Source organism: Aaosphaeria arxii (genome assembly GCF_010015735.1).
Source record: "Aaosphaeria arxii CBS 175.79 unplaced genomic scaffold BU24scaffold_12, whole genome shotgun sequence".
NCBI lineage: Eukaryota > Fungi > Ascomycota > Dothideomycetes > Pleosporales > Aaosphaeria > Aaosphaeria arxii.
Window position 1 is genome coordinate 259309 of NW_022983485.1, and position 13502 is coordinate 272810.

A 13502-nucleotide genomic window follows, 5' to 3' on the forward strand; every position below is an offset into this window, starting at 1 on the left:
TGGGCTGTTCTTCCCATGGACAGTATGGGCCTTCGACGCCACCCAACTGGCTGGCCTGGCCTCGTTTCGATTCCATCTTACCCCAATAATTCTCCTTCCAGGGCGAGGTTGAACATCCATCGAATACCAAAATTTCCGTGAACGTCAGCCGAACCACGGAGATTTCCAGAAAGCTTCGACGTGCACATGGCTTCACCTGGCCAGGTCCCACCAAAGGAACCAACTCCGCGTGGCAGAAACACAGCCGCAGTCTTACTTGTAACTAACTACACCACAAACCTACATCTCCTCGCGAGTCGTGTGCGCACCCCACGCCTCTGCAATACAGAACGGCAAATAAGACAATAATCAATCGCCCAAAGATAGGGCGGTCGTTCCAACCGATCTGCCAGCATGTTTATTGGGGATGGGTTGGCGAGTATGCTGTGCTCGGCCATTCTGCACAGCGATTGGCTGGCTTTGCATCCTCGAAGCGCTGAGAATAGACCAGGCTGGCATGCCCGGGCGCTTCTATCCCCATCACCCAATCCTCGATCACGGTAGAACAATTTGTCCATTCCTCTGGATGCGCCCTCTCCCCAAAAGCGATCAATCCAAAGAAACATCTGTATGCCATCTCTGCTGTCCCGCCAATCAGGGCCACATGATCCTGGTTGCCATGTCGTGGCCGCCTTCGTGCCGCTATCGTCTCCCCACTTCCTCTTTGACGGCTTTTGCTAATGGATGAGATCGCATCCATCGCAGCCTCTTCAGTGCCACCGTAGCACTAGGACACCATGTAGGTCGAGAATGACGGCGTCTATGGTTGGTATATCCTTCCACTTGCCCTCCCCGCGTGGCCTTTCTCTTGCTATTCACTTCTGCTTCCCTCACGGGTCTTTCAATCTTTACCCTTTTTTTATCTCTTCGTTGATCGAAGCAGTCTTATAATTATCTGTTTTCTTACGAGAGAGCTGTTGAACGGCTTAGGGTTATTGCCCCGTTAATATCAAATCTCCAATCTCAGTCATTGTTCTTCCAATTTTGGGGTGTTTCTCCCAATCCTAGTATTACCCAGCCTCGTTAAACCGACCCCCAGCAAGTTCAGTCGATTTTGCGTACCGAGTCATAATAATAGCACGAGGCGAAGCTCACCTCAGCTCAATATACCACAATGCCTGAGATACTTTCTGCGACAGTATACAATCCTTCCACCTCCCTTGGCGTGCAGCACATTCAAGATGCCGTGCTCCCGCTGGCCGATAGACACGCTCTTCACACGCCAGGTGTCGATACTGAAGACGAAGGTACAATCCCCCGTTACTACTTTACGCCAAGGTACTCGACTGCCTCAACCTATATGCCTGCTGCCATCTCACCACGGACGATCGAGGACTTCCCCACCCCAAAGGCACGTGGTTTCAACATGTCGAAGCAGGCTGGTCAACCTTCGCCCTGCCTTGACACCTTCCCCGCCGACGCCATGGTGCAGAGCGACAGCGACTTCGACTCTCTGTACGATGTGACCGACGATGAGGCCGAGGTCCCTCTCAAGTGCTCTGCATCCGTGAAGAAGACTGCACGCTCTGTTCACAGCCGATACCCATCCGTCGTGATCCCCTCCCCGTCCACCTGGCCCACCATAGAGAAGCTTCGAAGTGCACAGAACGCAGCACCTCCAACACCTCCAACGCTTCTTACTCCTTCTCGACAGGCTCTGTCAATGATCCAGTCCCACAACCTTCTCGTACCAGCTCGCTCTACCACCCCTTCCCTTGATGGAAGCTTGACCTCCGAAGAGATGGATAAATTGAGCTGCCCCTCCACCCCTGACACGCACAAGCGTCGATCGAACTTGAACGTAGATGAATGGGGCCCTGTTCAGCTTGACTTACAGGCCCTACAGACACTTCAACATCTCAGCTCAATGGACTTTGGCATTGAGCAACAGGAACAGAACCACAGGCAAGGCGAGATGCAAGAAGTTGCCAGGCCGTCCCTAAACCTTAGCATTCCCTCTGCACAGCTGCCCAGCACATGTGGCAACACCCCCATCTCTGCCCTTTCCGTCCCTTCTCCCGGGGGATTTTTCTCTTCGCTCAAGCTCTCTGCCCGCCATACCTGGAGCATTCCCAAGAAAGAGGAGTCAGCCCCAAACACCTCCACCGCCGAACACTTTTATGGTGTACCTTGGGGAAACCGTAGAAAAACACTGGGTCAGAGCATCATCAAGGAGCAGACTGCCACTCTCGCCGGTTCTACGCTAGATGGCTTTAGCGACTCAGGCATGCCAACCGCCCGCCCCGTCATCCAGGACGACGAGGAGGCCTTCGAGGTCAAGGAGATCAACCCTAGCAAGACCATCTTCCAATACAACGAGAAATACGACGCAGAGGTGCAGAAGCTCTCAACTCTCAACCTCGAGCGGACCAGCCATTGGCTTGAGGAGCAGGATGAGCTTCAGGCCGCACTTCGAGATATGAGCTCCATTGCCTCGCCGAGCTCTCCAAGTGGCAGCCACAGCCGTGGCAGCTCTCTAGACAAGAGCACCAAGAAGTCGGTCACGTTTGCCGAAGAGCCCCAGAAATCGCAAGCCGAGCCTGGATCGCCTAAGCAGACTACCACCTATATCCAGGGATTTGAGTTCATTCGCAACCAAAGCCGTAAGCAAGATCCCTACATTCACCGACAGACCCGCGCCGAAGCCATGCACCTCCGCCGAAGGTGTATGCCCCAAGCCCATAGGGATCAGCTACTTGGCAAGTTCGAGCTCACTGACCCCGTGCGACCTTCACCTCCACGACCGGTGTCCGAGTTCTACATGAACGATCCCACCGTTCTCAAGGAGAGGATTGCTCGTGCCCAATCCGAACGACAAGCGCTTGACCAGATGCTACCAAGCACCTGGGTCCTTCAGGCACAAAAACAGCTGAACGGCGGCAAGCTACTCAGCAAGCCCGCAGCACGACTTATCTCGCGCGCGCGGGAGCCACGCATCCTAGATGTTGGGGGCATTCCTACCAATGACTGGGCCTGGCAAGTAGCTTATGACTACACCTATGCTACTGTCACCACAATTTACACTGCTGGAGCCAACCTCACAAGCAACGTCAGTGGACCCGAGAACCATAAGCATATGACCGTCCCAAACCTTTGGACATTTCCATTCCCTAGCGAACACTTCGATGTCATTTCTGCTCGCACTCTTTACGAACTGCTCAAGACTGACAAGCCCCTTGGTCGCTCCAAGGACGAGTATGATCTATGCATCAAGGAGTGCTTCCGCGTGCTCAAGACTGGAGGCATCATTGACTTCTCACTCATCGACTCTGACATCATTCAAGCCGGAAGCAGTGCCCAAGCCAAGAGTGTTGAGTTTGGATTCAATTTGAAAACCCGAGGCTACGACGCCGCCCCCACCAAGGCATTCCTACCACGTCTTCACAAGGCTGGATTCAAAGACGTGCAAAGAATGTGGATGGTGCTTCCAATGGGCAGGACTTCTGCCAATTGGAAGGATGTCCTCCCTGTTGGTGCCAACAACAACGAGCAAGAAAGGAGCATTGGTCCGGACGGCCAGGTACAGGTTAGCGAGGCACCAGTCTTCGGCTCAACCGCAGATGCTGCCATGATGACCGGTATTGTAGGAAGTTGGTTGTGGGAGAAGTGGATGCTGCGATTGCAGGTTGAGATGGGCAAGGAGGATGAGAAGCTTCTCGAAGGCGTTGTACAGGTCTTGGAGGAGGGTGTTCGTGAGGGCTCCGGATGGAGGTATCTTACTGGATATGCCAGAAAATAGGTACTCTCGTGTAGATTGCTCCTTTTAATATGGTGTGCTTCAGATCGGCATTAGCGTGGTGTTCAGGACTCGTGGTTTGCATGAGTGGGCGTTTCTTTTAAGATTGATACCATTTGACAGGGTCTATATAGTCATTGAATGCGAAATTGTGTCAATACTTATCCAAGATACCACTAGATTGAAATGAGTTACCGTTGAGACTGAGGCTTCTCTTCATGTTGATGGCAGAGAAGAGATGCATTGAGTGAATGGTTAATCACGTGTGTCGTCGGCTAAACCACGGCAGCCCCGCTAAGCTTTCGCAACCTCCGAAGCTGCATCATACCGCACGTCTCTCTATGCGCGACGGCAGCTACAACATCTGTACACCTCAGAACCAACCACATACCCCAAAAGCTCTTGGAATACGTCCGCCTTTACCGAATTTCGATCACCATGCTTTTCTTCAGGTTTGTCACCACTATCATTATTACCTACTTGATCTCGCGCTCGCCTTCAACCCGATTTTGAACGACTTGTCCACCCGTGGATTTGACTGCGGCTCCCGATATAATGTATACAATCTTTATATGTGAAGGACTCAGAGGAGACGATCTCAGTTACGGATCATAGGCACGCACCAGCCAATCGCTTTCGCCGTTGTATTTCTTCTTACAACGCCCTCACATATAACGATTGTTTACTACACAATCTCGGTTGTCCAATTGCTGGAGGATATGCATACAAGAAGGCTGTGCCTGTTCTGAATTAATGCTTACATATACTTCAATAGTTTCTTCAAGACACTGGTCGACCATGAGATTACCGTGGAGCTCAAGAACGAAGTGTGCATCCGTGGTACACTGAAAAGCGTCGACCAATACCTGAACATCAAGCTCGATAATGCTGAAGCAACCGACGAAGCAAGGTGGCCGCATCTGGTATATTTACCCTCTCGACTTATAACTCGTCTCGACTTATACCGTGCATTGTTGCTCTATCGGATTGCTGACGATCTTTACTAGTGTTCGACGCGCGACATGTTCATTCGTGGATCCGTTGTCCGATATGTACATCTACCTGGTGGGGCTGTCGATACAACACTTTTGGAGGATGCCACAAGGAGAGAAGCGGAAGCTGCGAAGAACAAGGCGAAATGAGCGGCTGCGTTGAGATGTAGTGAAGTTCAAAATCAGTAGCCCAATTCACGTGGACGTTGCCAAGCCGGCCGCCACGTGTGTAGCACATGGAATAAGCTCGACGGGCTGAAGCAAGATCATGACCCGTAACGACATGCATAAATGCAAGTCGGCCAATCGTCTAAAAGGGTGGAGATCGAGACGCCAAAATATGAGATCACGAGGCAATTGGATGCAGGAATATACCCTCCACGAATAAGTTTCCATTTCACAATGTCAAAAATACCATAATGTTTCGCAATCTGTGTCTGATCACTCTTAAATATGCGGTTTCTGTTCTGATGTTGTTTAAAAGAGCGGAAGCTTGTCCCGGTCTTTCGAAGTGCGTTGTATTATCTGCATAGGCACAGGTCGAACGAAAAGCTTGGTAATGTTTTGCTTGAAGCATTCGAGAATTGACATGAGTGGTTGTAAAGTATTCATAAGTCCAAGCGTTTTGGTGCTATTTCGACTGCTTATGAGTCGCATTCAGCTTTCAATTTCACCTTGAAGCACATCTTTGCATGGGCCAGCGTTCCCCTCATTCTCTTCAGGGCCACTGCTCTCTCACTTGACGAGCAGCATCTCAACTTACAGATTCAACTTAACATCATCTTTCCTTCACCTTCACCGGAATAACCTCTCTGCCGCTGCCAAGCTAGTGTCTTGAACGGGGCCATTGACCACTCTGCCTTCACCAATACCACCTCACCTGCTCCTCGCCCTCTCTTTTCCTCTTCACCATCGACAACAGTTCCTAAAACCTCCAGCTTGGGGCATGATTGGTATCTTCAGTCCTACAACATGCGTATCACTAAGCTATTCCCTGTCATCGCCAGTGCGATGATTACCATGCCAGCAGCTGTCGGATTCATGATCCCAACTGGCGTGAGTGCGGGCGGCACCACCTTGACAACGAAGCTGCGGGCTCGGTCCCTCGTCTGCCCAGGTGGAACACCTACCGCCAGATCTGACCATAAAATGCCTTTGGTGACGCAGGAGAATGGTAAGTATGATCTCCCTTAACCTTCATAGTAATTGTTTTACCAGTTGTACTTTCACTCTGGGGACTGTCAGGTGCTACCACCCGCGGTCCAAACCATCACTCACCTTTAGCTTGACGACAGTGTCGTCAAGGGTTTTCATCATTCCTACAGTGTAAAAGCCCTTACTGACCAGTCGACAGTTGTCACCCACACCGGGGCCTTCAAAGCTAATGCGACTGGTCATGCTGCAAACACCACGCACTGGCCCACCTTTTCCGAGAGCATGTACATTGCCAAAGTGACTTCGACCACTCGCAATAAAGAGCTCACAATGAAACGCGGTTCGGCAGATGAAGTGCCGATCCCTTGCCTCGACCCCGACGACGAGCACCTCACTCGGCTTCTTCCCTCAGAGATCTTGAGCGCCTTGTTTTCCCCTGATCTAGAAACCACGTACCCACCCGACCCCGTCGCCACCGGCGAGAATCCTTTCGACCCTTCTCCCATACCAGAAGATGACTCGGAAATGAAACAACAGCGAAAGATCATACTCCGCGGCTCCATCGCCTTGGCCGTCATTCTCGGTCTGTGTCTGCTAGGCTTTTGGCTATGGTGGATTATCTGGTACATCCCTCTGACACGTCGCAGGAGGGAGGCGGCTCAGCAACGAGAGATGGGGCTTGCGCAGATGGAGCGTGATCGAGAGCAGGCGCGCATGCGGGCTGCAGAAAGCGAAATGGGTCCTGACGGAATCTTGGTGCCGCGGATCAGGTTCAACGCGCACAAGGGCAACAAGGACCCTTACGACATTGAGTCCATCATGAACATGGAGGAGGGTGAGAAGTCTCGTTCTATCTGTGAACGCCCAGACGAAGGAAATACGCCCGCCAATTATGAGAACAAAATGAAGGAGAAGATCGAGAATGAGACGATTTCTGAACGCAAGGACAGTCTTGTGCCGGATCCTGTCGTCGCAAACCCAGCCATGCCAGCAAGCGTTGAGGATCCTGACGCGATCACTCCCGCACCTCCTCGTTGAACACACAGTGTGCGAGTGTGGTGAGCTCAATGTTGTCCCTTGAATATCTGGTGTCGGTCAATGTTTTCAGGAGACTGGGTGAGCAGTGGGCTTTTGTTCGACGTTCGAGTGGTCATAAATCAGGTTCACAAGTATTACATTGGCAGGTCCTAAGGTAACAGATTTGAATGTGCAATGGGAAGGTTACAAAAATTGATCAAATGCATTACGAGACCTAGTATCCAATAATGATATCTAACATGGGTGGTTCCCGTGAATATTGATTTTAGTGTATGGCCAGTCAATTACGCTAGGTATACATGTACAGTATATGTACATGTATCAAGGATAAGCGTATCCGCAACTGAATACAAGTCTCCCTTCCCACGGGTGCCGATGAGCTACAATAAAGATGTCGGTAGTACATGTTAGATAGAATCGGAATACGACGAAACGAAACGAAACGAAAAAGCAAATCCCCAGGTTTGGCCCCAGTTTGATCATCGTTCAAACACGTACACCACTGTGCTGGTACAGGTGTAGACAAGTCCTAAGCCTCTACTAGACATCGCCATCCCCGGGGTAGTGTTTCCGAAAGCTTAATTGGACCTACTCGTATGTAGCTAATCGTACCTCTAACTAAAGGTCCGGTATCAAGACAGCGGCGATATTTCTTAACTGGAATACGGAGGCCGATCTTGTCAGATAAGGCTCTGGAATGTCCGAGCGACATCGGTCTTTTGCGACGAACTTGTTCTCTAGGTCCGCAACTTGGAGGACCCAACAAATTTCTACATGCAACACAAGTTCAATAACTTTGCACAGAAGTGACAATAGATACTACAAAGGGATCTGCAATTGTTTTCCGTCACAGCAGGCGCTCATTTTATCCGCAACAGTTAAAATTGGCTCTCCCCCGCGTTGAAACGTCCGGATAAGTCGGCAAAGTGCGCTTTTGGAACCTAACTACACCCATTTCAGGAAGATCGTAGGTTTAGCTGCAGTGGAGCGATAGGACGCATTGCGATTAAAGCACGATCTTTTCCCGCTCATCCCTCACTTGCACTTCATTGAAGCATTTCATTTTCTATTCTTATTCCATTTGCTGCAGCTTCTGCAATGATCTATCTTTCACGATGGGTAATACACAGAAAGAGTACCAGGACAGAGTCAAGGATGACTCCTCGGTCGAAGCTCTCCCTACGCTGACCAGTCCGATAAACCAGCCAGACCCAGACGTAGAGAAAATTGGAAATGGCGCAACTCTCAACCGAGAGGTATCAGGGCCTCCTTATTCTGCCTTCAGCAATGGGATGAAATGGTGGATCATATTCCTTGTCTCTATTTCTGCATTAATCTCACCTTTTGCGGCTACTCTGTACTATCCCGCATTAAATGTCATGTCGGACGTGTTGCATATTTCTCCAACGATGACCAACGTTTCTTTGACTACTTATATGGTAAAGAATCTATCTACGCGAGAAAGATGTACATTAGCTGATTTGATTTGGATAGATTGCTCAGGCAATAGCACCTGCGATCATTGGTAATCTCTCCGATAACAGCGGTCGTCGCATTGCTTTCCTCGTTAGCTATGTGATCTTCATCCTAGCAAATATCGGTCTAGCTTTACAGACCAATTATGCTGCCCTTCTCATTCTGCGTATGGTCCAGGCGGTCGGAGCCTCTGCCTCTATTGCACTCACCGTGGCTGTAACCGCAGATATCGCCACATCCGCGGAACGTGGCACCTACAATGGATACGCCTCTGCCGGCATTCTGTTCGGACCTGCCTTTGGCCCTATGATCGGAGGAGTTCTTGCACAGTATCTTGGATGGCGATCTATATTCTGGTTCCTGGCCATTTACGGCGTAGTACTACTCATCGTCTTCCTCGTCTTCTTGCCAGAAACATGTCGGAACGTTGTAGGCAATGGTTCCATTCCCGCCACGGGACTCAACCAATCAGTAATTGGCTACATCCAGCAACGCAAGAATCGAAACTCAGGAGGAGAGACTGAAAGCACCATCACACCTGCGGAGAAACGCAAATTCGTAATGCCAAACCCATTGTTGACGCTGAAGATCCTCGGAGAGAAGGAATCATGCATTGTGCTGCTGTACAATGGCCTCTTCTTCACGGGACTCATGGTCACTACCGCATCAATCCCGGATCTATTCAAAACCAACTATGGCTTAGACGAACTTAAAGTCGGCCTTTGTTATATCGCATCTGGCACAGGCGCTCTATTTTCCGCATTGTCAACCGGCCACATCCTCGACTGGAACTTCCGCCGACACGCCGCTCTTCTCAACATCCCAATCACTAAAGGCAAACAGCAAGATCTCCGCAACTTCCCCATCGAAAAGGCGCGCCTGCAGGTCGCAGTACCAGGCCACATCATTGGCACAGCTGCGTTAGTCGCATTCGGCTGGACAGTGAAATTTCAAACACATATCGCTTGGCCCGAGATTGCACTCTTCTTTCTAGGCTTCGGCATCACCACAGCATTCGGCGTCACGAACAACTTGCTGGTCGACTTCCATCGCGATAAACCCGCCACTGCAACAGCCGCGGTCAATTTCGTCAGATGTCTCATGTCTGCTGGTGGGAGTGTGGCGATTATTCCAATGTGCCGCGCGATGAATCCTGGGTGGGCGTTTACGTTGATAGCATTGATATATACGGTATTGATAGCCGTGGTCTTCTGGATCATGCGTAATGGAATGAAGTGGAGGGAAGAGTTGGAGGCGAAGAAGGCGGCGCTGGCAGCTGTTACGACGGCGTAGGTGCGGTTAGATGACTTAATATGTATATACATACGTCTTTTTAATGAGATATGATTCAACTTCAATTCTTTCCCCTAACAATTTTTTGAAATTTCGGCATAGATCATGTTACCGTGTCGGTTTAATAGGCTTCATGCATTTATGACATAGGCTTTTATTAATATCGTCTATGTGAATGAAAACTCAATGAGAAAAGCATATACAAGAACATTACTCTACAGAATCATCATCTCCATGAAAGAATCGTAACACAGCTTTAGCCACAATCAATCCATCGTGCATCCAGTCCGCCCTCTCGGCGGCCTCATCCGCATCCTCTAGCTTAACCGATCCAGCCTCAACACGCATCTCCAATTGCCTCTTTACCATCTTTTCGTCGAACTCCATGTGTCCTTGCGTGGAGAACAATCGACACTGGATATATAACCCCTGGACTCCGGTGTGTTCACTCTGCCCCCAAACGTGCACCTTGGTCCCGGACTTGATGAGTTCGTTGCCCTCTGAGGACGGCGGATCAACAACGTGATCCAAGTGCATCTGATGCAGGTAAATGTATTTTTCCGTGGAGGGGAGATTGAAAAGCGACCTTCCGACATCGGTAAGGGTTATAGCTGTGTGTGACAACTCCCATTCCCCGTCTGCGTTTGGTTCGACTGTTCCCCCCAATGTCCGGGCGAGGATCTGGTGACCAAAACATATGCCAGTAAATCTGATATCGGGACGGTTAATCCATAAATCTGATGTGGTTTATTAGCATACAAGAAAGTGGGAAATGCCATCATCAATTTCACATACACTTGATAAGATCCATCAACTTCATAACCCACTCATCGTCACCATGCGCATCGTACACGCTTCCCGTGATCAAAATCGCATGTACATCGTCCCCAATCTCTTCCTTCTTCGGGATCTTGCCACCATCCGGTTCGACGACATATTGCATTACCGTCTCAATACCGAGTTTAGGGTCGTGTTCCTCTCCGGCCTTCACGAAGAGCTCGTTGAGCACGTCGCCGAAAGATCCTTTCTCTCTCTGTGTATCCGGGTGCGGCTCGTCTGTTTCGAGAACAAGCATGCGCACTTTCTCGGGGTGGTCATTGGGGATGAGGCGAGCCTCAGGAGGAGCCATGTTTCGGACTGTGTAGCAGAAGAATCGCTGGTGATTGTAGGTGTTGTTGGTGGTACAGTTGCGGTGGGTGGTAGGCTTAGGTGCTAGTCTTTGTAGTTGAAATGCAATGCTGCGTACCCGCGAGAACATCAAGGTATTATTAAGGACAGTTGCTGTCGGTTCCAAGATATGGAAATCTTGGAATCAAGCTGTTGAGAGTCCAATGGGTCTCTAGGGTTGACATTCAGCCACGGTGTGGCGTTCTTGTATGCCTAGCCTCTTCTCTGGGGTATATTTTCTCTCTTCATGGGGAAAAGAATCCATGACGAAAGTTGTTGTACCTGCATCATCGACGTATGTCAAGCGGCGAGTTGAACGTTGTAAACCTGGAAAAGTGTGGGTTTGTAGTCGGAATGAATGGGTTCTATAACGTAATAGAAGGTCTTGGAAAGCTTGTTCGTTCCGAAAGGTCCGACGGTTCCGATTCTTAAACACGACGGCGCCTTGCTGCTGCACAACATGAGTTGCTGCTTCGGATTTGGCAGCGCTACGTCATAGCTAATTTGTATTGACAGAATCATATCTTCAACGCGATGTTTGATGGCAGTATTTTGCTCGGTTTGTCCGCCAAAGGCACCATCTTATCAATTTGCGACTTCCGCAGGCCATTCCATGAGCATACATTAACATTTCCTCAATTCATAAGCAAGTCTAATACAGGCTGTGCGGTAATCTGATTATTAGACTTCATACTCACAATCTATGCCCATTATAGTATGAGCGGTCATAGATACCAGACTCCAATCGATCCCTCTCTTTGACTCGTCAAAGCAAGAATAGAAACCATGCCGGGAATTCGTCCAATTTACCGTAGGTCAAAGCAGGGATTCTCTTCAACTGCTGATTAGATTGCATACCTAGTCTTACCCCGGATTCATTTGAACTACCGGGTCTTTGCTAACATCTTCCGCTGGGTTAGCCTACTCAACCAGGACTTGCAGAGGCATGGATATGGGCGATTCCGAGTCTTCCCCATCCTATCGCCGAGCGTATCGATGCAAACATACACACCTGGGAAACAGCCAACCCAGTCACATTATTCTGCATATTACTTCCAAGAGAAGTAGAAGACAGCTACATTGAACAATTTCCAAAGTGTCACGTATCATTGGTACCTACAATGGCCCTCGGGTAATTTATACATAACCCTGGCGAGTTCAAATCACATAGGTATCTTTCGGCTTTGAATACGGCACTTTTCCCAATAGAGCTGAGGAGACAGCTTCAAATAGGTAATGATATTACTTGGCCTTCAAGCAATGTGCAAGGTTCTCCGCACGGCATTTCACCAAATTCCACGAAAGAAAGAATTGTTGCTAAAGGCAATGGAAATATAAAATCTCAGCAAACTCTCATACTCATGATGGGACACAGCAAATACTTTTCAAGTTTAACATTGCAAATACACATCTCAAACTCAGAATGAAGATCACTACTTGGTATACGGTGCTATCCTCAATGGTTGCAGGAGCATTCTCTGCACCAACGGCTGGGTGTGGAAAAGCCCCAACCAGTATCAAAGCCGGCATCAATACCATGACAGTCAACAACAAACGTCGCGAATGGATCCTTTCTCTTCCCGACAACTACGACAATACAAAACCTTACCGCTTCATTTTCGGACTCCACTGGCTCACCGGCACTATGAACGATGTCGCGAATGGCGGACAAATCCAGCCATATTACGGCCTCCCAGCGTTCACCAACGGCTCCGCGATCTATGTTTCTCCAAATGGGCTGGTGGATCAGATGGGCTCTGGCTGGGCAAACCAAGGAAACGAGGACATTGATTTCTTGACCAAGATCATGGAGACAACCAACAATGAGTTGTGCATTGAGGACAATCTTCGTTTCTCGATGGGCTTTAGCTACGGGGCTGGCATGTCGCATTCACTCGCATGCTCTTTGGGTGGCAAGCTCCGAGCAGTTGCCGCCTTCTCTGGCGCATTGCTGAGTGGGTGCGCCAACGGAGACGCACCGGTAGCCTTTTATGGACAACACGGCAACAATGATAATGTTCTGCCCATAGCTAGTGGAAGACAGATCAGGGACACTTGGGTTCAACGGAATGGCTGTGCGGCTCAGTCCCCAGAGGAACCAGCCCGCGGGAGTCGCAAACATATCTTGACCAAGTACACTGGATGTAAGGAAGATAAGCCACTTTGGTGGACGGCATTCGATGGAGGTCACAGTCCTATACCTACGGACAGTGGCACGAGTAAGGATACTACGTTCACTGCTGAGTATGTCTGGGAGTTCTTTTCCCAATTCAAGTAGATAAAAGGTGTTATAAATTTTATGGAAGCGGACTCTTCATTTATCTACTGGAAAAGTCTGTGGCTGTGTTTGCTTAAAGGCGTACTTGTGGAATTGATGGCCAAGGTATTACAACGCCTGCTCATAGGTTATTGGATTTGGAGACTAGTTAGTGCCAATCCTACTAACTTAAGAGTCTGCCTTCTTGAACTACGCCTATGATTTAAGGATGCTCTCTGAATATGTATGTAGGAGGGTAGAACTTCGTGATAAGCATGTAGGCAGAAGCACTGCCACAGCCAACATGAGCGAATCACAGACCTCCTCTAACCGCCGCATCTGCGTATAA

General features: G+C 49.5%; 5 protein-coding genes across 5 annotated transcripts; 4 read left to right on the forward strand and 1 right to left on the reverse strand.

The window, feature by feature from the left end:
• Positions 1-1153: 1153 nt before the first annotated feature.
• Positions 1154-4917, forward strand: BU24DRAFT_414337 (uncharacterized protein; the record flags this gene model as incomplete). The annotated part of the gene is made up of 3 exons (XM_033526213.1): positions 1154-3750; positions 4551-4698; positions 4783-4917. The coding sequence occupies 3 exons, from the start codon at positions 1154-1156 to the stop codon at positions 4915-4917; spliced, it is 2880 nt and encodes a 959-aa protein (XP_033378222.1).
• Positions 4918-6217: 1300 nt separating this feature from the next.
• On the forward strand, positions 6218-7134 carry BU24DRAFT_427920 (uncharacterized protein). The gene has a single exon (XM_033529345.1). It carries the CDS (start codon positions 6253-6255, stop codon positions 6958-6960), a length of 708 nt encoding a protein of 235 aa, XP_033378223.1. The 5' UTR covers positions 6218-6252; the 3' UTR covers positions 6961-7134.
• Positions 7135-7877: 743 nt separating this feature from the next.
• Positions 7878-9779, forward strand: BU24DRAFT_379061 (MFS general substrate transporter). The gene is made up of 2 exons (XM_033524681.1): positions 7878-8399; positions 8455-9779. Exons 1-2 carry the CDS (start codon positions 8076-8078, stop codon positions 9727-9729), a joined length of 1599 nt encoding a protein of 532 aa, XP_033378224.1. The 5' UTR covers positions 7878-8075; the 3' UTR covers positions 9730-9779.
• Positions 9780-9939: 160 nt separating this feature from the next.
• Positions 9940-10858, reverse strand: BU24DRAFT_357551 (class I glutamine amidotransferase-like protein; the record flags this gene model as incomplete). The annotated part of the gene is made up of 2 exons (XM_033523960.1): positions 9940-10466; positions 10525-10858. The coding sequence occupies 2 exons, from the start codon at positions 10856-10858 to the stop codon at positions 9940-9942; spliced, it is 861 nt and encodes a 286-aa protein (XP_033378225.1).
• Positions 10859-12355: 1497 nt separating this feature from the next.
• On the forward strand, positions 12356-13174 carry BU24DRAFT_357020 (carbohydrate esterase family 1 protein; the record flags this gene model as incomplete). Its single annotated transcript, XM_033523928.1, has 1 exon — positions 12356-13174. One exon carries the CDS (start codon positions 12356-12358, stop codon positions 13172-13174), a length of 819 nt encoding a protein of 272 aa, XP_033378226.1.
• Between the last annotated feature and the right edge of the window lie 328 nt (positions 13175-13502).